At 45.9% G+C, this 23,451-nt stretch overlaps 1 protein-coding gene across 1 annotated transcript in view; it reads right to left on the bottom strand.

Moving 5' to 3' along the window:
* LOC144827863 (uromodulin-like) overlaps positions 1–23,451 on the bottom strand; it is a 159,236-nt gene that overhangs the window by 72,852 nt on the left and 62,933 nt on the right. The window contains exons 3-4 of the mRNA XM_078686027.1: positions 17,016–17,233; positions 15,846–16,006 (exon numbers count right to left, since the gene is read on the bottom strand). Of these exons, the coding sequence (XP_078542153.1) occupies positions 15,846–16,006; positions 17,016–17,233 (379 nt within the window). The remainder of the gene's footprint in view (positions 1–15,845; positions 16,007–17,015; positions 17,234–23,451) is intronic.

Below are 23,451 nucleotides of genomic sequence, written 5' to 3' on the forward strand. Positions count from 1 at the left end.
TTAAACATTATAAGCTATAATTACTGATTGGAAAGGAGTAGGTCTGTCATGTTTCATATCACTGGAATGGTAATGATAAATACTCTTTGCTGGTAAAGACTAATTTACTATTACCCATTTAGAAGTTATGATTATTTTTTAGAAAGTTGGCATTTTTCTGCTTTGAGCCTGGCATGCCTGCAGCCTGCCTCCAATACACATCTGGGTGGGTCACAGATAGACTTTGTGTATTCCCTCTAAAGAGCTTCACGGCCATCTCTTATGCGGACGACACACAACTAATTGTCCCCATTGAGGAGGACATTATGGCAACTGAACTAAAATTTGGGAGCTGCATGTCCAGCATTGCCAGTTGGATGAGGAGACATTTTTTACAACTCAACTCCTCAAAAACAGAGATGTTGGGGAAGGCCAAAAGCATCTGGTCCCCAGAATGGTGGCCCACCGAGCTGGGCGAAGCCCCCTTCCCTAGGAGCTGGGCCAAGAACCTGGGCGTCAGAATAGACGACAAACTGTCTATGGAGGAGCAGGTCAAGACTGTGGCCGGGGCCTGTTTTGGCACAATGAGGATGCTCAGGAAGGTCTTCCCATGGGTCCCCCTGTCAGCAAGAAAAATCCTCACCCAGTCACTCCTGGTGAGCCGGCTAGATTATGGTAACTCGTTGCTGGTGGGGGCAAGGGAGGATCTTCTATCAAGGCTCCAGGTGGTGCAGAATACGGCAGCCCGTCTAGCCCTCAATAAACCGGTACGGACCCCTTCTGCTCCCTTGCTGAACCAGTTACACTGTCTCCCGGTTAAGAAGCGAGCCATCTTTAAGATGCTCTGCGTGGTCTTCAGATCACTACAAGGGAGGGGACCTGCGTTTTTCAGAAATAAAATCAGTTGGTATCAGCCTGTGCAACAACTAAGATCTGGCAATGCTAACTTGTTGTGCTCCCAGAGAATACACAAGGTAAGGATGGGTGGTAGAGTCTTCTCCTATCTGGCAGCCAGCCACTGGAATAATCTACCACAGAACATCAGAGCTTGTAACGAGCTAACCACGTTCAAGAAACTTCTAAAGACATGGCTTTATTAGTTGCACCTACTCATTATGATCGTCTCCTCGAAGCGCCGAGAGATCCCTTCGGGGATGATTCGTTTGCGCTCTATAAATCCACAAGTAAAGTAAAGTAAAGTAAAGGGAGCTTAGGTATGACTAAGTGGTCATTTGCATCATGATGGGCCATCCTGGGCAGGATGAGAGGGAGGACTTGTCCTATCCCCACACAACATTGCTGCATACCACCATCTAGTGAGTCTGGAGCTAGAGCTGGGAGGGAAGACATCTCTGCACTTCAAAGCCCTTCTTTGAAGTTGTCCCACTTCAAAGGCGCCCCTGGATCTCTGACACTGCCAAATCAGTTCACTGCTGGACCAGTGAAGAACTCTGCCAGGAGGAAGGACTAGTATGTTACTCTGCTGGAATTCTGCTGTGGAAGAACTGCTTTTCTGCTGTGCTTTGTTGTGCTTCCCTGCTAGCTGCTATCCTCTGCCCTGCTGAGGAAAGACTGGACCCATCTTACTTGAATCCAGAGTGACTCCAATGGCCAGCTGGCTTGCCCCCTGTTCTAAGTCTCTAAGACATCAAAGACTTCACATCAACCTGCAACAGCACCTAGACTTTGCTTGCTGTATCGGAACAGGCATATCTCCCTTGACACTGACATATCCCCACTGCTGCGAGGGCCGTAAACACTGCACCGATGACTGCCACCCTAGAGACATCACTGCTGCTGCAAGAACCCCAAATTCTGCATTGATGACAGTCACTGCTGCGAGGACTTTTAACACTGTACCATAGACTGCACAATGCATTTCCTACATGTTTTGTTTTAATTTAAGATTTTTATTGAGACACTTTCCAATTTCTACAGGTTTTGATGCATCTCTGACTTTGCCTGGCTAAGCGTCGACACATCGCCTTCAACCCTGCTTTGACAACAACGCATTGCCTTTTGCTTCAAGCATTTTGACTCTGTCTACAATGCATCTAAGGTGCTTTTCAGAGGCCAAGTCTGGTTCCTTAATCTGACCCATGCTCCATAGCAGTTGGCATGAACCCTTGGGTTTACCCTGGCCTAACACATTCATAATGCCCTGGTTGGCGCTTCAAGCTTTTAAGCACTACATTTTCATTGTATCTTTGAAAAAGTCATAACTACGGTATACTTATTGGATTTTTGCTGTTTTGATCTTGTTTTGTTCATAAAAATATAAGCAATTTTTTTACCTGATGTGGAGTCTTTTTGTGGTGGTTTCACTGTGTTACTGAAGTGTTGCTCAAATACTTTACACATTGCCTCTTAAGTCCAGCCAAGCTATCAAAGGGTGGGCACTGGTTGATTTACGGTGCGTATCTGACTTACCCTGACTAGGTTTTGTTGTTACTGCTTGGACAGGAACCACCATGAGTTTAAATTCTCTCTGATTTACACGTTTTGATTTTTCCCAAAATTCTCCCAAATCCCATATTTTCTGTTGCGTCTGTGACTTCACTTGCCAAGATAGAAACTGAGCTGGCCAACTTAGAGAGCTACACAATAGTCCATATCAAGGGATTTTGCCAGGAGAAGAGGGTGTTTACCAAAGCAAGCTCTAACAAATTAGAGCCCCAAAAAACTAAGAGTATAGGCAGAGGTCCAAAAGACCCGCACAAACAATAAGGAGGAAGGGTCAGAATCTGAGGAGCAATTATAACAAGACCTGTCTGAGGGGCTTGACATACGACCTGCTGGGGAGGGGAGAAACATCCTCTCAGACTGGAAGTCTATTCACATGCAGGAAGCAGTGTGTCATCTAGGAACCTGTCCACTGATGAGCTGAAGGACAGGAGAAAAGAGGGAAAGTTAAAACTAGAGCTTGCACAATTGGAGAAGGAGCAGGCTCCAGTGGCCATAGAAGAGCACAGAATGGCTCATGCGGTCAGTCTTAAAGAGCTGGATCCCAGATCTAAACAGATGGAATACAGAAGCAACGATGGCAGCATTTCTAGGGTGCCCACTAGTGGAAGAAGGGTCCACATTCCAAAATATTTGGTACCTATTTATGAGGGGGGGGATACATAGACAAATGGTTCTCAGCCTATGAAGTGGCTGTAAGGGTGCACAAAGTTCCTGAGGAGTCCTGCGGGGTAGCTTGTCGAGGTGCATGCTAACAGTGGGGAGGGACGCAGTCTTAACACTGGAAGAGAAAGACAAAACACTCTACATTGCCATGAAAGCCATGGCTGTCAACTAATTTGGGCTGACACCTCAGAGGTATAAGGCGATACAAAAGGGGATGATGGACGGAGCGTTTGAGCAAATCAAACACTCACCCCCAGTCAACTGATCTGGGTTTAATCCATCATCATTCTTTAGCCCACTCAGCCACCCAATTTCAGACATGGCTATATGCAAATCAGTCTGACCCTGTGCCTCATGGGAACAGTCCATCCCGAACTGCCAAGCCATGTCTTCCATGGACCGGAAACAAGTATCCTGGGACCGGTTTCGGATTCATATTCCTCATCAGCCAGGCTATCTTGAATCCAGTGGCCAAGTGAGCAAGGGACTCACGTCTGAGCATACCCTGCCACACTTAGGGCGAACAAAGCGATACAAAAGGGGATGATGGACGGAGCGTTTGAGCAAATCAAACACTCATCCCCAGTCAACTGATCTGGGTTTAATCCATCATCATTCTTTAGCCCACTCAGCCACCCCATTTCAGACATGGCTATATGCAAATCAGTCTGACCCTGTGCCTCATGGGAACAGTCCAGCCCGAACTGCCAAGCCATGTCTTCCATGGACCGGAAACAAGCATCCTGGGACCGGTTTCGGATTCATAATCCTCATCAGCCAGGATATCTTGAATCCAGTGGCCAAGTGAGCAAGGGACTCACGTCTGAGCATACCCTGCCACACTTAGGGCGATCAAAGCGATACAAAAGGGGATGATGGACGGAGCGTTTGAGCAAATCAAACACTCACCCCCAGTCAACTGATCTGGGTTTAATCCATCATCATTCTTTAGCCCACTCAGCCACCCCATTTCAGACATGGCTATATGCAAATTAGTCTGACCCTGTGCCTCATGGGAACAGTCCAGCCCGAACTGCCAAGCCATGTCTTCCATGGACCGGAAACAAGCATCCTGGGACCGGTTTCGGATTCATAATTCTCATCAGCCAGGCTATCTTGAATCCAGTGGCCAAGTGAGCAAGGAACTCACGTCTGAGCATACCCTGCCACACTTAGGGCGAACAAAGCGATACAAAAGGGGATGATGGACGGAGCGTTTGAGCAAATCAAACACTCACCCCCAGTCAACTGATCTGGGTTTAATCCATCATCATTCTTTAGCCCACTCAGCCACCCCATTTCAGACATGGCTATATGCAAATCAGTCTGACCCTGTGCCTCATGGGATAGGTATAGGCAGAGATTCAGGGGCAGCCCCACAATCTCATCACAAACCTTGGTGGGTTTTCTTAATAATGCCAGTAAAGCACTGACGGGCTGGATGAGGGAAAGCAAGATACATGATTATACACGGGCCTGTACAACTTAATTGTGAAAGAGTACAATCTTGATATTTGTTCTCCAGACCTGTAGCAAAACCTGGAAAGAGTGGTCAGGGATCCCAACAGAAGAAAGAGAGGGGAGATAAAGAGAAGGGATGCTCTCATGGTCTCTAAAACAGTTCACAGGCAAAAGAGTGCTATTTCCAATCTGGTTACCAGAAAAGAGCTTTCCTGACAAGAGTCAGAACGAAAATTCCAAATACTGTGAAAGTCACGTGCAGGAGCATTACAAGGGAGATCCCAAATGCCAAAAAACAGCACAGACTCCCGCTGCAGGTAAGACACCAGAGGTTCTGAGAATAGTGCTTGGGGATGGGTATGTACCAGTAAGTGGGGGGGGGCAACTCAGTGAGGTTAACATAGTGTCACCGGGTGACATTGAGATGGTGTGTAAAACCCACATGGGCAGTGGGTTACCATTACCAGGCAAGGTGGTAAGGCTCTGATGGACACGCAAGCCAGTATGACTATGGTAAGTAGTCTCTGCTTATGGTCCCAGAGCAAGTTATATCCAATGCATTACACAAGGTTCTGGTTGCTGACAACCACAAGGGTCACTATTCAGTGGCCCTTATTCTATTTGAGAGTGGGGGTCTCAGGTCTTCTGAAAGTTGCTGTGACCCCTGCCATGCCTGTAGACTGCTTGTTAGGGAATGATATTGAGCACACTACCTAGAAGGGAGTAGAGCCTAAGTCACTTCTGGAAATGTTAGGGTTGCCTGAGTGGATTTGAGCAACTTTCAGGTCGATGGCTGCCCAGGAATGGAGTCAAGAAAGTCTAGAGCCTTGACAAATTACCCAGATAACTGCCACAAATGAGAAGGGTAAGGGCAGTGGGAAACCATCCCCTGAATGTCTTCCAGCTGAGGTGGATTAGACACCAGAGGAGGACAACCCTAGACCACTGAATATGACATTGCTTGCCTTGGCGACCTACCTGAACTTGCTGGGTGGCAAATAGAGGGGGGCACCAGGGAGGAGTTCTGCAATGCACAAGAACGAGTGCCCAACCCTGGAAAGCATGTGGCAAGAGGTTGAAGCCAAGTCAGCAGGTGATGCCTCTAAGAATCACCAAATTTACTAGGAGGGTAACCTACTGTACAGTGAGCCTAAGGCACCTATGTATGGGGCAACAAAGAGACTGGTCATTCTCCATTGCTACAAGGCCTTCCTACTGGAGCTGCCTCTTGAGATACCCCTGGCAGGATATTTGAGGAGAACACCTTCACGATGATGGTACCCTACTTGTGTTGGTCCCTGATGACGATTTCCTAAAATACCTTCTATAAGATGTTTTTAGACTTGCCAGGCCAGAGGGAAGACAAGGCAGAGTGTGAAAGCTCCCCTGAATGCCTTGCCTGTCATTAGCCACCCCTTTGAAAGAGTAGGCATTGACATTGTAGGGCTTATGGATCCCCAGACAGCCTCTAAGGACTGCACCTGCACCTGCAGTGGCTAAAGCCCCAATAGGGATTTCTACCAGAGTGGGTTTCCCCAAGGATGCGGTATCTGACAGGGGAATCAACTTCAACTCAATACAAAGTTTATTGTGTGGATTACTTAAAACCAAGACAATATAAAACATTTAAAAGGCATACTAGGCTAATAATAAAGGAGAATGATGGGTCCGTTCAGTGGCTGGCACTTGGTGGCCAAACGTAACATTCAAGGTATGCAGACAGTTTTAATTACAAGTTTACATAGGTGTTTGACTATTTAAAAACTGTTATAAGAAAGCTAGTTTCAATTTTTTATGCAAGAAGTAAAACATTTTTTTTTATATCAACCGCAAAGGTGAATGCATGACAGATATTACAACTCAAGTGCAAGGACGTCAAACATTACTATGTCTCATGTCCGAGGTGCGAGAACTAAGATGTGTCATTCCACAAGCATCTCTTTGCTTAGTTGTGTGTTTTTAAGAAGGTCCTGCACGGCTTCAAAAAATGTGCCTATTGTTGCCAATTCAAGGGGAACCATGGTACTAAAAATCCAGTTCATTGCATTGTTGCATGTTCTTAGACAATGGGTTAAAAAAAGTGGCTTTAATAATGTTCGCCGGGGCTCGAGCAACATCGGAAAACTGCAAAGTAAATGAAAAAAGGTTTCGGATTTGTAGCCACAAAGTTTACACTTGACTATCTTGGAATGCATTGGCCACTTGGGGTTGACGTCTTTAATGTGTAAAGCCAACATCCTTACTGCCAGAATTTGGCTTTTCCAATTGTGCAATTGAGATATGATTGAGCATGAAGACCGACTTGGTTGTTGTTATTGTATGATAGTGCCAGAGCCCCTAGTGGCAAGGTGGACGTAATATTTTTCTAGGTCTGCAGACTTTGAGAGGAAGTTGATCTGTTTTTTCAGTATACTTTTTACTGCAGTATGCGTAAGTAGTGGAGTGTTCAAGTCGATAAGAAGGGTAGCTGCCGGCGTTGTTTGGTAGGTGGACCACGGGTTATTATTGTTTTTGAATATATTTTGCAAAAAAATTTCAGGGTGCCTGGCATCGCCCTGATGCATCTGTAGAACTACTTTAGAAAATATCCCATACTGGACCATGCGAGGCCCTCCAAGCCAAATTCAAGTGTCTCACCAGGGATCCCCTAATGTAATACGGCAATTTGTACATTCTTTTATAGACTTTTAGTTGTCGTTTTTCAATGGTATGAATGAGTTGGGCTGGGAAGGCCTCACTGCCATAAGTGAGTGGAGATGGTAATACACCCTGAGCACTTTTCTCATTGGGGCTGAGGTGGGACTTTCAAGGGATGTATGTAATTGGCAGAGTCTAGTTGTTATCAATGCCGCCTTATCCTTTAGGTGGCACTTGTGTGCTGTAAGTGCGCCATTTGCAAAGAACTATGTACCCAAGTAGTTGTAGGATTTGGCTCCTGAGATTTTTAAGGGACCCAGAGACCAGTTGCTACTTAAGTGTTTTTGCGTCCTTCCGAAGGATAACACCTTTGTTTTGGAGGCGTTTACTATCATTTTGTTTGCTATGTTGTATTGGTGCAGAGAGTTAAATGCTCTCTGTAGTCCTATTTTTGAATTGCCTAACAGACCTATGTCATCTGAGTACGGCAATATTGTGATCTTAGTTTTGCCAGTTTTTTGAGGTATTAGGTTAGCGTTGTTTAGAACCCTGAACATGTCCGCCTTGTATAGATTAAACAACATTGGTGCAAGGACGCAACCTTGCTTTCAAATTCATGTCTACTTATATGCAGTCAATGTGGAAGGAGTGTTATGTTACTTACAAGTTTTCCACCCCACTACCATCCACAAACCAATGGGCTTGTTGAAAGATTCAACAAGACCCTCAAAGACTTAATCAAGGGCCTGCCTAAGGCCTCAAGGCATAAATGGGACATCCTTTTGCCAGACCATCTTTTTGCTTACAGAGAGGTACCCCAGGAGGGGATTTAGACCCTTTGAGTTTTTGTATCGTCATCCTGTAAGGAGACCTCTCAGTCTGGTGAAAAGGAGTGGGAGCAAGCTTCCCGGAAACCTCCCCATGATGAAGTTAACTACATGCTAGCCTTCTAGAGCCAGATGGCAAAGGTAAGGAAGCAAGCTACTGACAACTTGAAGAACAGCCAGGTAATAATGAAGCAGTGGCATGTACAAGTGGCTATGCCTATGCAATTTCAGCCTGGGTAGAAAATATGGGGATGGGACCCGTATAGCTCTGGGCCCTCAAAGACCATTAGACATGTCCCTATAATATTTTTGAGAGAAAGGGGGAGTCCACCTACCTGGTGGACCTCAAGACCCCCAGGCAACCTCAGAGGGTGCTCCATATCAACCACCTCAAACAATACATTGAGAGCTCTGAGGTCCCCATGTCACTGTTGCACAGATAAAGGAGAGGGAAAGGATAGCCTCTAAAGAGAAGAGTAGGTCAGTGGAATGTCAATCCAATCAATGTAGGATTTGGCAAATTTACCCAGAATCATAGGACGTTGACGCCAATGCCAAGATTTCAAAAAGGCTCCACCGGCTCAAAAATCTGTAGCTCAGGTCATTACGCCACATCCTCTCCAAATAACCTTTCCTCTACCCTAACTTCGGAATAGCAGATGGACTGCCACCAGGTACTGGGGCAGTTCTATTCCCTCTTTCCCCTACTCCTGGGATTACCTATCTGTTTATTCATGATGTGGACACATGAGACAGCTTCCCTGTCAAGAAAAAAAATCTATAGGTTGTCTGACAAAGTGAGGGCTAGCATCGAAAATGAGGTTTCTAAAATGCTTGAGTTGGGGGTGATTGAATCCTTCAGTAGCCCATGGTCCAGCCCTGTGGTGCTGATACCAAAAGCTGCCCTACACTCAGATTCTGCTCAATTCAGCCCATCCCCCGGGCTGATGAGCTAATTGGTAGTTTAGGGAGGGTCTTCCCAGTTCCTGAATTTCTTTGATCTTAGTTCAGGGCACTGGCAGAATGCCCTAACTGAAGAATCTAAGGAGAGATCAGCCTTCTCCACTCCAGAGGGCCACTACAAATTTAGAGTGATGCCATTTGGTTTAAAGAGTGCCCCTGCTACCTTCCAGAGACTGGGGACCAGGTTTTGGCTGATCTGAAGGCCTTCAGTGCTGCCTTGTTGGATGACATAGCTGTCTTCAGTAGCAGTTGGAAAGACCACCTCTTCACCTGTAGTAAGTGCTTCAGCCCCTGCAGAAGGCTGGACTGACTATCAAGGCAAGAAGGTGCCACATAGGGCAGGGTTCTGGAATGTACTTAGGACCCCGGCGGCCATTTTACATAAGTGCCCATGGAGTCCAACAGGCGTTTGCACTGGCTTTCCCATCCCCAGTGTTCTTTGTAATTACAGAAGGTGCCGCAGATGCTTGTGTGTCCCCTTCTTTAATACCTGATAGACTCCTAGGGCATGCTGACTTGCCCACTGTTGTAATTCTGAAGGACATCAAAGACTTCCCATCAACCTACAACGAAGCATGGACTTTGCTTGCTGCAAGTCTTGCCCTGTCAAGTGGTGCCAATGCAGCCCTGGACTTTTGGAAGTGGGTATAAAGTGCTGCAACAAACAGAACCCACACATCGACTCCCATGTGCCAATCGGAACCATTGCATCACCCTCTACACCTACGTATTGCTGCTGCTGTGTGGGCTGGGAACACACTGCTGCCCTCCATGTCGATGCATTGCCCCTGCTACTGGGACCATGGACACCGCGCCACTGACTGTCTGATGCATCACCTCCAGGTTTCGATGCATATCTGACTTTGTGCAGCTTGGTGTCGAAGCATTGCCCTCAAGCTTGTGCTTAGACAACAACGCATCACCCTTTCCTTCTCACAGTTATGCTCCATCAACACCGCTTCTAAGGTTTTTTTTTAGCAGTCCAATGCTGGTCCCTGTAGCGGACCCACACTCCATCACGGTCAGCCTCAACTTTTGGATTTACCTCAGTTTAGTGCAACCTGATAGTCCGGGTTGGCGTGTCAAGATTTTAAGCACTACATTTTCATTTAATGTTTAAGAATTCATAACCTTGGATATACTTCTAGAAATGTTGTCATTTTTGGTTCATAAAATATAAAAACTGCACAAATGCGTGACACATTGCCTCTTAAGCAACCTACCCTGACTAGGATCATGGTTCCTGCTTGGACAGGGTGTATACCTTTGCCACCAGACACCTAATTTTTAACAAAAATCCTGCTTTACTTTAAGTATTTTTGGGCTACTAAAACCACATATTTGAATGTATTTAGCTTTCAATCAATGTCTTAGAACATTACCTGTACATAAACACTTTTCTAGAAAACATTTTTTGCCTGAATTCCCTTGTTTTGTCATCACCTCCCTGTTCTTTTTGACCAGTATAAAGGAACATTTAGATAAGTTCTAAGCCTGGGGTTTTGAGGTGAGGGATTTTGAGGAAAGATAACCATGATATCAGTTTGGTGTTTCTTCCTGAATCCCGACTCTCACCCCATCATGTATGGTGGAACTTGAAAAAATATGTCATTTGGGGAGGCTGATAGACTGCAAGGGGATTTCCCTTAGTGTCCAGTAAGGGGAAATTTGGTGCCTATTGTGTGCACATCTATTTCAGACATGAAGGCCACTATTTCACCCTCTCATTCACCCAGTACGCCACGTCTGAATGCCTTTGGGTAGCAACTCGTCACCACTGGCACTTCTAATTGACATGTAGGTGGTCAACATTGAGCCACTCAATTTTGAACAGAAGGTTGATGGTGAGGAACATAACTTCAAGATTCACACACATATCAAGAGGTACTAAGATTTCTAGTTCAACATCAAGGCACCTGGTAATTTTGAGGGATATTTGACATTGGAGGACTCCCATATCCCAGACTCTCTCCTTTTTCTCATGAACAGACGTTTCTTGCATACAAAAGTCCAGGAACAGTGTTGCTCATTTGTGGTTTTCTGTGGCAGAGCTTTCAGATGTGACTGTAACATTCTTGTTGCCGGGAAAAAGTTTAACCTAACAATGATGCAGCTTCAACCTCTCCACATGAAGTACAGCCTCCTCAATAGGATAATGCTGTTTTCAGTACCTGCTGCTTTACCTCACCAGCATGATTTCAGGAATAGGGAGAAGTGTCATCAATAGTTAGTAAAAAGATCCCCGCCTGAGCTCTCCATAAGAATGATGGGGAAGAAGGACTAAAATAATATAATATAGTCCAGGTAGAAGACAACAAAATAGATATTCCCCTCGGTGCTATGTCCACTTTCCCTTCTTAGAACTTTAGAAACTATACTATATGCTATCCCTAGTTCAATTGTTTTTGGACTGATATCTGCCACCAGGGTCTTCACCAAGGGGATGGTGATGGCACATCTACATTCAGTTCTCCATTAACCAGGGTGATTGCCTGCTCATAGTGGGCATGCAGCAGTTGATGTCAGACCATCTGTAGGCCAATGTATTTCTGTTGTTTGACTTGGGCTTTTCCATCAACCTGCCCAAGTTGCACCAAGAGTCTTCTCAGCAATGCCTGTTCATAAGGACTGTACCAGACATAACACCCTCCGGTAATTCCTCTTTCTTAGAGGACAAGGGGCATTGTGGATATGATTCTGATGTTTTTGAGGGACCAAATGTCCCAGCCCTGATTGATATTCATATGCTAGTTATTCTTACTTCCTGCATCCTACTGGCCACCCATAGGTGCTGGAACATGAGAGCTTTCCAGTGGTGCATGTGTCTGTAGTTGTTCCAACATGAGTCACTATAACGAACACCATAAGGGTCTTCTAAGACACTGTTTCGATTCTTGTCTAGTGGTTGGCAGAGGAGAACTTGCTCATCCCCAGCAGTCACCATAGCAGTGACGGTTGCCTCCATCTTAGGGTAGAGTGCGCACCAGGAGATTAGAGGCTGCCTACCCATCACAATTGAGTCATCCAGATATTGAGAGACCACAAAACTGCAATGTGTTCTATAAATAAACATGGAGGTGTGTGGTCCTGTCTTCTCTGCCAAGAAGCTTTGAGTCTCCTGTCCTGAGTGAAGATGGATGCACCTGGCTGGTCATCAACCATATGGCAGACTTTCTGAAAATGAGAGCTGGCAGCCTGAGTCGGTGACATCTTGCAGACCATGTGTGACGTGTATATCAGTAGGTGGTTCAGGACATCTTATCCCATCCTTGCAAATTGCCCACATTTCTGTGCCCTCAATCCATTTACTATTTAGGGACCCTTGTGGGAATCGTTTAGCTTGATGTTGGTTTTTCCACTCCCTTAGGCATTTCTCCTCATACTTTGAATCCTTGAATGTTGAGGAAACAGCTGAAGGACTGGGTCCACGGTAGTCTGATCAATCCAGACTGGTCTAAGATGGTGTGGTGTGCAGACTCCTGAGACTCTCTCTCTGCATCCCCTGCTCTAGCAGTATTTCAGAGCTGACCTCCTCTCTCAGTCAGCCTGGCAGCTCACCATTATGCAGAGCCTCCTCCATCTTCATGCATGGAGAAAGATCAGTGACTGATCAGGGACTGTTGAACGGATTTCATCTTTGCTGGAGGTCATTGACATTAATATTCCAGCTTGCTGCCCCCTATGAAGTTGGTTTTTACAAGACAATTGAATAGCGGTGTTATGTGGTGTGCAAAGGAAAGGGTCGTTGGTTTCGACGCTCACCTTTCTGAAGATCTCTGCTTTTCTTTTTTGTCGGTCCAGTAAGATGGTGAGGAAGGCATGGTTAAAGGATATAAGCGCATTTATCAAACAATCAGTGGAATGTTTCTGCTTTAAGGGTGCTTTGAGGGTGTCACTGCTCTGTTGTATCACATCAGGGAATATATCTTGTGTTGTAACACATGTAATTGGAATCTACTATGGTTGCTACTATTTAGGTACTCACTCTTAGCATGTATGTTTCACGTATATTTCATTTGAACGCTGTCTTTCACTTCCTCTCCTATTGCTCTTATGCTTTTTTAAAAACTTTTTTTGTGGTGGCTGATGGTAAATGGTTTTAGTTTATCTTTATAATAAATAATTATTAATTTTTTGATAAATGCCCTGAACTTTGCTATTATTTTAGCCCTGAAGAAGTCAGCTAGAAATTATTATCCAGTAACGAAACATGTGCTGGCTAGCTTATGGAGGAGTTGAACACCATGAATGTGACTGTTGTGTTATGAGAATAAAGTATTAAAAATTCTTCACATAAAGACTTTTCATTACTTTGTTGTTTCTGAAGAATTTTTTGTGTGACTTTTCTTCATCTTGAAACACCCAATTCTTGATTTTAGTAATATAACCTAGCATACTGCTTATCTTATTGCTACGTACTTACTTATTGCTCGAGGACGTGTCTTTGGCTCTGGGGGTATCTGTGTTGAGTGAGGCAGCAGCTGGGGGACACGCAACCACAGGAAAAGCGCCAGCACCACCGGAGAGGACTCCAGGGACCAGGAGCCTCTGGGACCAGCTGACCTGTGCCCGAGCTGACTGCCCCGCCCCCTTCCTCCTCTTAACATCTCGCGGCCCCCGCTTCGCGGGAGCCGCTCGAGGACGTGTCTTTGCCACTGGGGGTATCTGTGCTGAGTGAGGCAGCATCTGGGGGACACGCGGCCACAGGAAAAGCGCCAGCACCACCGGAGAGGACTCCAGGGACCAGGAGCCTCTGGGACCAGCTCACCTGTGCCCCAGCTGACGGCCCCGCCCTCTTCCTCTATTTACACACCTATAGGTCACGCTACGCGGGACGGGAGCGGGCGAAGCCCGGGACAAGGGCGGGGCAGTCTGAGGCAGGACGAGGCTGGGCTGGGCCACCTCCTTGACACTCCATCTTAAAACTGTAAGACTTAAGACTTTGACCACCTGGCATCTCGTTTCGTTTTACTGTATTTTGTTTATCTTGTTATTTTAACTGTGCTTACTTCCAAACTACTAGTAAAAAGTTTGTGTATGCTAATTTTCACCCAGCCACCATTCTATATAGATAAGGTTAAAGGTTGCAGTATTTGACTTTGAAAAATGTTGGTCCGATTATGATGTCAGTGGGACCGACACAGACGTGCCCTTGGTCTCACCTACATCTCTAACTGCAGTCAGACCACCGCATTAGGATGCTGTAAGTCTGACCGCATTGACCCAGGGACCGATCAACAGCTTCCGATGGGCTCAAGGAGCCTTCTCAGGTGGGCGATCCAAGCGCACTCCCCACATTGGAGGCAGTGACTTTTTAGGCACCGCCGTGGGGATTCCGATCCACCTTTCCACCAGCCATTTCATGTTGGTTCTTCTGACATGAAAAGACTGGCGGGAAAGCTTTTTGGGGCCCCTATCAGGCACCCTGTCCCCCGTGGCCCTCCGCTATGGGACTTGGGGGCATCATGTGGCAGGTACCACATGGTGCCTGCCAAGGGCTGCAGGGATGTTTGAACACATGCCTCTTTGCATTGGGGCTTGTGCAGCTGCCCCTTTCTGGGCCGCAGAACAAGTCTCAATACAAATAGGCATGTTTCCGACCACCATGGAGGGCGGGACCACCGACTACCTGTCGGTCGGTCCCGTTTCCACAATAATGGTGGTTGAATACTTATACGACCGCCATCATAATCATCCCCATGCTCTTAGTGGCTGTCCCATTGGCCCAGTGGGCCATTGTGCATCACTACCTGTTGTTTACTGTCACTCAAACAAGCTATCTCTGAGCACTAAAAAGACTACTGAATTTTGGGCAGTTCATCACACATTCTTAATTTTTCATTCACCGCATCCCACGAAAAAGGAGGAGAGGTTACATCTTTGTGGGGTGGTCAGTTTTGGACAGGATGAAGACATTTAGGTTCAAAGATCAGCTCTTTGTCGGTCATGTGACCGTCTAGAAGAACAAGGCTTTCTAAAAGAGGAGTCTATCACTATGGATTGTGCTCTGCATTGCAAAAAAAGGATCCACCAGAAGGATTTCAGGCTCATTCCAACTGAGCAAAGACATCTACCCTACCGCTGCCACAGGAGTGCCCATAGCAGATATATGTTGCGTGGTGACCAGACCTTACCTTCACATACACATTCACAAAGCATTTTTGCTTGGATCGGATAGTGAGAATGGATGAGCGTTTTGCATGTTCAATGCATTGGGATTTCTTGATATTACTACTCTTTCAGACCTACCGTCTAGGAGGGGGTGCTGCTAAGGTATCTAATGAGAAGGTGAGCAATCTGCGGGTAGAACTATCCATCAGAATATAAAGAAGCTTACCTATGGTACCAACCATTCTGCTGGATATTCTACCTGCAGATTCCTCACCAGTCCCACCCTCCTCCCTATTCTGAGGCATGCTCAGAGGTGTCTGATGGATAAAAATGATCCAAGTTAGTTTTCTTGCACTGCATATTCATTGTTGAATCATGCTAACATTGTCTCGTCATCATCTGTTTAAAAGTGATCCGCCACAGTATTTGTTTTTACATTTTCTTTTCAATATTGAATGTTAGCATTTTTGGCCACCAGTCTTGGGAAACTAATGTCTGTAGACTCCTGAGAGGACCCAATTCTGCCATTAAACATAATGCACAGTGCCTTCATTGCCACAGAAAATGCTTCATATAAAAAGAAATGGAAAGAGACAAAACATAATAGAGCAGAATGAGAAAGTAAAAGCAATTTTGGATGAAGAGTAAGGGAGGGTTACAAATCTACATCATAAAACTGAAGATCGACAAATACTCATGGCTATATTTCTACATTCAGCCCTTTCCAGGGACACCTACCCAATAATAGGATGTAGCGCCGTGAGCAGGCTGGTCTGCATTGTCATGTTATATGTACATGAGAAGGTGAACATCAGGATGTTGCTAATTATAATGCCACTTGAATTGTCAGGGAGAATATAGAGGACATTGGAGAGAGTCATCCTCTTATCATTATGTATCTAGAACAGAAAAGACAGGAATAGAGATATTAAAGATAATTTTTATGAAAAATATCAGACAAACTTCTACTCATGTTCATATTTTATTTTCTCAGAAGAATAAAACGCTCAGGCTTGTTTAAAATTACAACTTTATTTATAGAAACAAATCATTGAACATCTTTTAAGAAAATAAACAACAGCAGTCAAAGTGAAGATGGGATGGAAGAAAAGAGTGGGGGGCATTGGACAAGATAAATTTGCCAAGGTTCACACTACAGCAGTATCATGAACATGCATGCATACATATATATGAACATACATACACACACACATACACACACACACTTATATATATATCAGGGGGTTGGCACTGCTCGTAGGTGGAGGGGCGGGTGTGAGAGGGGCTCGTGGGAGGCATTAAAAAAAACAAAAAAAACGTACCTTGCTGCCGCCGGGTCCTGCGTGTTCTTCCCTGCTGCCGGTATCTGACTCCAGGTAGGAACAGGAAGCAGGCAGTCAGGCTCCCACCCCTAAGCCAATCACAACGCTCTTTTGATTGATCTGAGCCCCGTGACACGGCGCCCAGCCAGGGCTGCAGGGTGGGCAAGTTCTCCATGCAGGCTGCATGGAGGACAGGGGATTGTGGATGACGAGAGGGCCGACCAAACAGTCACTGCTCACAGGAGTGTATTCCACTCCTCCCAGGCAGCTCCGCACCCCCTCACGCATTGCCGCAGTAGGAGGAAAAAATTAAATGATAATAAACATTCTGTTATTATCATTTTATTTTTTCCTTTCTTTGCTGCTCCTGGCAGTGAGGCAATGCTCCTCTGCCTTAGTGGAGGAGCAGTGATATATATACATACATACATACATACATACATACATACATACATTCATGCTGAAGAGTCATTGACTGTGAAGTACTGAATCCTACTGTGAGGAGTCCAGAGTTGAGTGTAGGATCCCTTCTCATTTATCTCCTGAAGTAATTTTGTATGTGTGCACAGAGTGTGTCCTTTCTTACCTTCATCTCATTTCCACACCATCCTGCCTGTGGAATGGCTTTAACTTGGATCACCCGTTCATTTCCCTCCAGCTGCACATAAGTTGTGACCGTGCAGTTCGTATCCGCAAAATGCATCTGTGTGAGGCTGTACCTGAACCTCTCCAGGAGGCACTTGTTGAGAGACAATGTCATTGCTGAACCTTCACACTGCACAGTGGGAACAATGTCACTGCGACCTGCAACAAAACACGACCCGTTGAGAAATACATGCACGAACAGCTTATTTACCACTCCAGGAGTGTAGCATTCTGCAAGGCGTATCATTTTAATGGGTAGCGAACATAGAAACACAATAACCATAACATGTACTGTTTCGTTCTGATTGAATATTTCAGCTTATTTGCAGTTGTTCTGAAAGGTTCGCACACATTCTAGCAGAACATCACAGACATCACCCCTACAGGACACTGTTCACTGCCTCTTTTTAGGTCTTGCTACAGGAAGCTTTAGCTGTGTGGGCAGGCCTGTTATCGACACACACACACACTTTGCATGTATTCACATACATATGCATAGACATACAGACATGGGCTTTCGGGCAGTTCCAGCTTCTTGAATGAGGCAGTGATTAAGACATTAGCTCCATAGTCAAGCCTTCACAATTTAGGTCAGCCCATGGGATTTAGAAGATCAATATATGAGGTAAGAAATACCGCCTTGTCACCACTCCCCTACAAGGACCAAGGAAGATGGCAGCCATGGCAGTAACACTTATGGCCCTGATAATGATTTTTCGGTGGAGAGGTGGCGTAGCGGTGCAAATAGCAGTGCCTCCAATCCGCCGAAGATCGCCCCGCCTGCCCTCCAGATTACGACTTTTAAGTAGTCTGGTAGGCTGGTGGCGTGGCGGTGCCTCTTTTAAAGGTGGCAGTGTCTTTATTTATTTATTTATTTGTTTGTATAGCGCCTGAATCGACCCCCGAAGGGGTATCTCTGCGCTTTGCACTGGAGGCAGAACATGTGGCTGAATTGCAACATCACAGATGGAAAAGAGTGGTTTTAAGCTGTTTTCTAAATCGTAGGTGGTCTGAACATTGTCTTAGATGCAGAGGAAGTTTGTTCCAGGGTAGGGGACCGAGATGGGAAAGAGCCTTGCCACCCAGTATGGCTTTCTTGACTCGAGGGACCACACGAAGAGATTTGGATCCCGAGCAGAGGGAACCAAAAGGCAGAAAAGGTGTAAATTTCTCGGAGGGATATGGGGCCAAGGTTAAAAAAAACCTTGTGGATGGTACAACAGACTTTGAACTTGACCTGCTTGCGTATAGGAAGACAGTGCAGCTGGCAAAGAAGAGGGCGGGAGATAGTCCTGGGAAGGGGCATTGAGGACCAATCATGCTGCATTGTTCTGGACAAACTGCAGTCTGCTAAGCGAGACCTCATTAGCAGAACTCAACAAGCCATTGCAGTAGTCCAGATGACTTAATATAAGTGCCTGAGTCAAGGTCTTTCGTGTTGAGTCAGGAAGCAAAGGAAAGACTCGGCGTAGTAGGCCCATTGTGTGAAGACAGGAACCGGCTGTCTGAGCGGCATGCTCCTTCAAGGTAAGAGCCTGATCAAGATGAATGCCTAGGTCTTTGACCAGGGATTTAGGATCAGGGTGAACCCCAAGGTCAGCCAGCCACCAATCTGGAGTCCATAGTAGGGGAGCCTCCCAATGAGCAGAATCTCCGTCTTCCCAACATTACATTGGAGGAAGTTACTCTCCATCCAGCTAGAGATAGCTCTCATACCAGAGGAGAAGGTTGCCTGTACTGTTGGAGTGACTTTGTCAAATGGGAAAAGCAGTTGTGTGTCATCGGCGTAAGAGATGGTAATGAACATCCACACCCTGAGGAGGTCGGCCAAGGGAGCAACATAGATATTAAACAAGGTGGGGCTCAAACAGGAGCCCTGGGGCACTCCCTTGGTTAATTCCATAGGCCCCGAGCAGTACAGGCCAAGGATGACGATCTGAGAACGAGAAGAAAGAAAACTTGTCATCCACTGCAGAGCCAAATCTATGAGTCGAGCCGCCTTCAGTCTCCTGAGCAATATCTGGTGTGAAACCGTGTTGAACGCAGCTGATAGGTCCAACAGCACCAGAATCATAGATTGGGCCCTATATAGGGCCATCCTGATGTTATCCGTGACTGCAAGCAGGGCTGATTCTGTGCTGTATTTGGGCCTGAAGCCTGACTGAGAGGAGTCTTGGCAACCAGGCTCTTCAGCATGGTAAGAGAGGTGTTATTTATGTGCTTCTCCAAAAGGTTGCTCAGGAAGGGAAGGGGCAAAATGGGGCAGAGATTAGAGAGGTCCGTTAGTGGAGCCTTGTTGTTCTTGCGGATCGGCATGACCTGTGCTGCTTTCCATTCTGACGGAACATGACCCTCTCTCAGTGAGAGATTGAAAAGACCCTGAATGCGAGAAGACAAATGGCAGGATAGAGACGAGACAACTTTGGCCAGGATGGTATCTAGGGGGAACCTGATTTGACCATGAGAAGAAGAGTATCTAGGTATGTCAGTGTCACAGGAGGAAAACTCTTTAGCAACCGAGAGGGGGCTGTGCTGGCAGATCGGATGACAAAAAGTCTGCAGGTTGGCTCCCTGAACGGACTATTATTTGGTAGATGAGCTCTATTTTCTGTGAGAAGTATTGGGCGAAAAAGGCTCCACATGGGACCACACTAAAAGATTTCCGCATGGCATGAACTTGAAAGTCCATGTCATTCAGGAACCTATGTACATGCACACAGGGGGCCCATGTAAGGGCCCCCTGTGTGCATCCACATGCAGTTGAGGCAAAGGGGGGCCTCCATGTAAACCTTGGAGAAGAGGAATCCTGTAATATACTTAGAAGGACCGCATCGGTCCACCAAGCATATTGAAGTGTCTGAAAGCCACTCCAACGGTCCCAGGGTGGGCCAACTGGCCAACTCCTAATGGGGCGGTCGGACCGCCGGTGCAGCAGTGGCTGGACCTGCCACCACCATGCCAGTATGAGTCTGGCAATCTTCGGACTGCCAGACTTGTAATTGGGCCCCTGTAAGGGGTCCTCTCCATTTCTTTAAACAGCTGCACCCTTTACCTATTCTCCCACAAGCTAATCAGTTCCTGCCCCGGTAGTTTGTAGGGATGACTATCAACATGGTGGCTGCAAGGAGAGCCTCTGTGTTACCAGAGTAACCAGCTCTTTGGTGCAGGTACACTGGGGGTAGTGCAATCATTATGTTAGGAATACATGAGATGTCATTGAAAGAACACAGGCCCACACTTTCCTGCAATTCTGATTGGCCTTGCTCCTTATTGTGCTGCCACTGCATAGTCCATGTTATTTCAACTCCAGTGGACCAGACTCAGCCGAACTAAACTGAATCTCACTATTCTTTATAACTCTGGACATTAGGGCACTAAGTGTGATGCTGGTGGTGTAACAAAGTCTTAGGGGGCGCCCCTGCAAGGTAGGTTTTTTAAGTCTCACCTGGAAAGCTAATGCGCTGTCTAGGCGAGACATGTTGTTTACTCTTAGTGAACTTAGAGGCCACACATTACTTCTAATTCACTCTCAATTACTGAGCTCCTGCTGTTTAGCTAAGCAGTCAGCACTTCTCTCTTCTTGCACATGACACTCTCTTAGTGCATGGTCCGAGTACTTGTATTGTTATGTGTGTGCTTTTGGGAGCTATTTTTCTTCTTTTTTTAAGCCACTCTATAGAATGGCTGGCACTGTTGTTTTCTCCCTCCCCGTTGTCTGTGTTTGCTTGTTCCCCCTCTCTCCCATTGCTGTGTCCCAACCCAGCACAACAAATGAGCCAGAAGGTCAGAAGACTTTGTCCCAACCTCTGACTTTTGTTTTTGTTGCAGTTTTTATATAGAGTGCACTTGACCCAAAGGTGTTGGAGTGCTTTACACAAAGCAACATTCATTTTGTGTAAGCACGGGGAGCTTAAGTGATTTGCTAAGGTTCAAGAATGTTGAACCAGCACAGACTCTAACCTGGTTCCCCAGCTCCAAAGTCGAAAGCTTTGGCAGTTACACCACATCCTCTCTCTTTGCATGGAGGTATCAGATGGAATGAAACATACTTATGCGGTTGTTATGTATGTTTGCACTGGGAGGCTCTGCCTTCTGGGACTTCAAACAAGGAAGCAAAATGCGCTATTTCTCTGCAAAACTTTCACCTGCACAACAGTCAAAAAAAAAAGCCTATGAAGTGGGTAGTGCTGGCCACTTCATACTGCTTTTCTTACAAGTGCTGTAATCCACAATTCACCACCCAACTTTCTGTTCAACACCCACACCTGATTGACATAGCCAGTAGCTCACCCATAGGAGAGACCTATTGGCTCTGCCAATGCAGGTTAAACCAAGGAATCACTGATGCGTGTGTACATTCCTTGCGCACTACCCCTGAGGCCAATGTGCCATTAAATAGTTTATTAAACATAGAGATAATGGTCTCCACTGCACCAGCAAAAATGCTGGGTGGACAGGAGCCAATAGGAGGGCCAGGGCACATTTAAAATTAACTTTCTGTTCTCTTCCAGAGAAATCTCCTAGAAGTTGAGAAGGCCCCCAGCAGTTTGTACTTGAGCCACCCAGGTCTCGAAAGCTGAGGAAATAGAAGAGACAGATGTTTCCCTGTGTGAAGCTACCTTGAATAGATGCTAAATTGTCTTATAAAAACAAGATAACTTGTCACACAATTTCTGGGAAGCGGAAATGCTAAGTGTACAACAATCTGACCATGTCACTGTATGCCGAGGTCTCCAATGATCTATTTTATATGAAGGTCTGTAATGATATGGAGGTCTCCAATGATCTGACCATGTCACTCTATGCTGAGGTTGCAAATGATCAAACCCTGTCACTGTATGCTGAGGTCTCAATGATCTGACCCTGTCACTGTATGCTGAGGTCTCAATGATCTGACCATGCCATTCTATATGGAGGTTTCAAATGATCTGACCATGCGATTCTATATGGAGATCACCAATGATCTGAACATGTCACTGTATGCTGAGGTCTCCAATGATCTGAGCATCTCACTGTATGCTGAGGTCTCCAATGATCTGAACATGCAACTCTATCTGGAGGTCACCAATGATCTGACCATTTCATTCTATGCTGACGTTGCCAATGATCAGACCATGTCACTGTATGCTGAGGTCTCCAATGATCTGACCATGCCATTCAATATGGAGGTCTCCAATGATCTGACCATGTGATTCTAGATGGAGGTCCCCAATGATCTGAGCATGTCACTGTATGCTGAGGTCTCCAATGATCTAAGCATGTCACTGTATGCTGAGGTCTCCAATGATCTGACCATGCCACTACATATGGATGTCTCCAATGATCTGACCATGTCACTCTATGTTGAGGTTGTCAATGATCTGACCATGTTACTCTATGAAGAGGTCGCCAATGATCGGACCATGCCACTCTATTTGGAGGTCGCCAATGATCGGACCATGCCACTCTATTTGGAGGTCACTAATGACCGCACCATGCCACTCTATATGGAGGTCTCCAATGATCTCACCATGTCACTCTATTCAGAGGTCTACCATGACATGACCATGGCACTCTATATGGAGGTCACCAAAGATCTGACCAAGCCACTCTATATGGAGGTCACCAATGGTCTGATCAAGCCACTGTATATGGAGGTCGCCAATGATCTGACCATGTCACTCTATGCTGAGGTTGCCAATGATCTGACCTTGTTACTCTTTGCAGAGTTCGCCTATGATCTGACCATGTAATTCTATATAGAGGTCGCCAATGATCTGAGCATGTTACTCCATATGGAGGCAACCAATGATCTGACCAAGCCACTGTATATGTAGGTCACCTATGATCTGACCATGCGATTCTATATTGAGATCATCCATGATCTGAGCATGTCACTGTATGCTGAGGTATCCAATGATCTGACCATGCCACTCTATATGGAGGTCGGCAATGATCTGACCATGTCACTCAATATGGAGGTCGGCAATGATCTGACCATGCAACTCTACATGGAGGTCACCAATGATAAGAGCATGTCACTGTATGCTGAGGTTTCCAATGATCTGACCATTCCACTCTGACCCAGCCACTATTTATGGAGGTCGCCAATGATCTGAACATCCGATTCTATATGGAGGTCCCCAATGATCTGAGAATCTCACTGTATGCTGAGGTCTCCAATGATCTGACCATGCCACTCTATATGGAGGTCACCAATGATCTGACCATGCAATTCTACATGGAGGTCACCAATGATCTGAGCATGTCACTATATGGTGAGATCTCCAATGATCTAATCATGACACTATATATGGAGGTCGCCAATGATCTGGCCATGCCATTCTTTATGGAGGTCCCCAATGATCTGACTTTGCCACTCTATCTGGAGGTTGCCA

The sequence above is a fragment of the Lissotriton helveticus genome, chromosome 4_1 (genome assembly GCF_964261635.1).
Source record: "Lissotriton helveticus chromosome 4_1, aLisHel1.1, whole genome shotgun sequence".
NCBI classification, from domain to species: domain Eukaryota; kingdom Metazoa; phylum Chordata; class Amphibia; order Caudata; family Salamandridae; genus Lissotriton; species Lissotriton helveticus.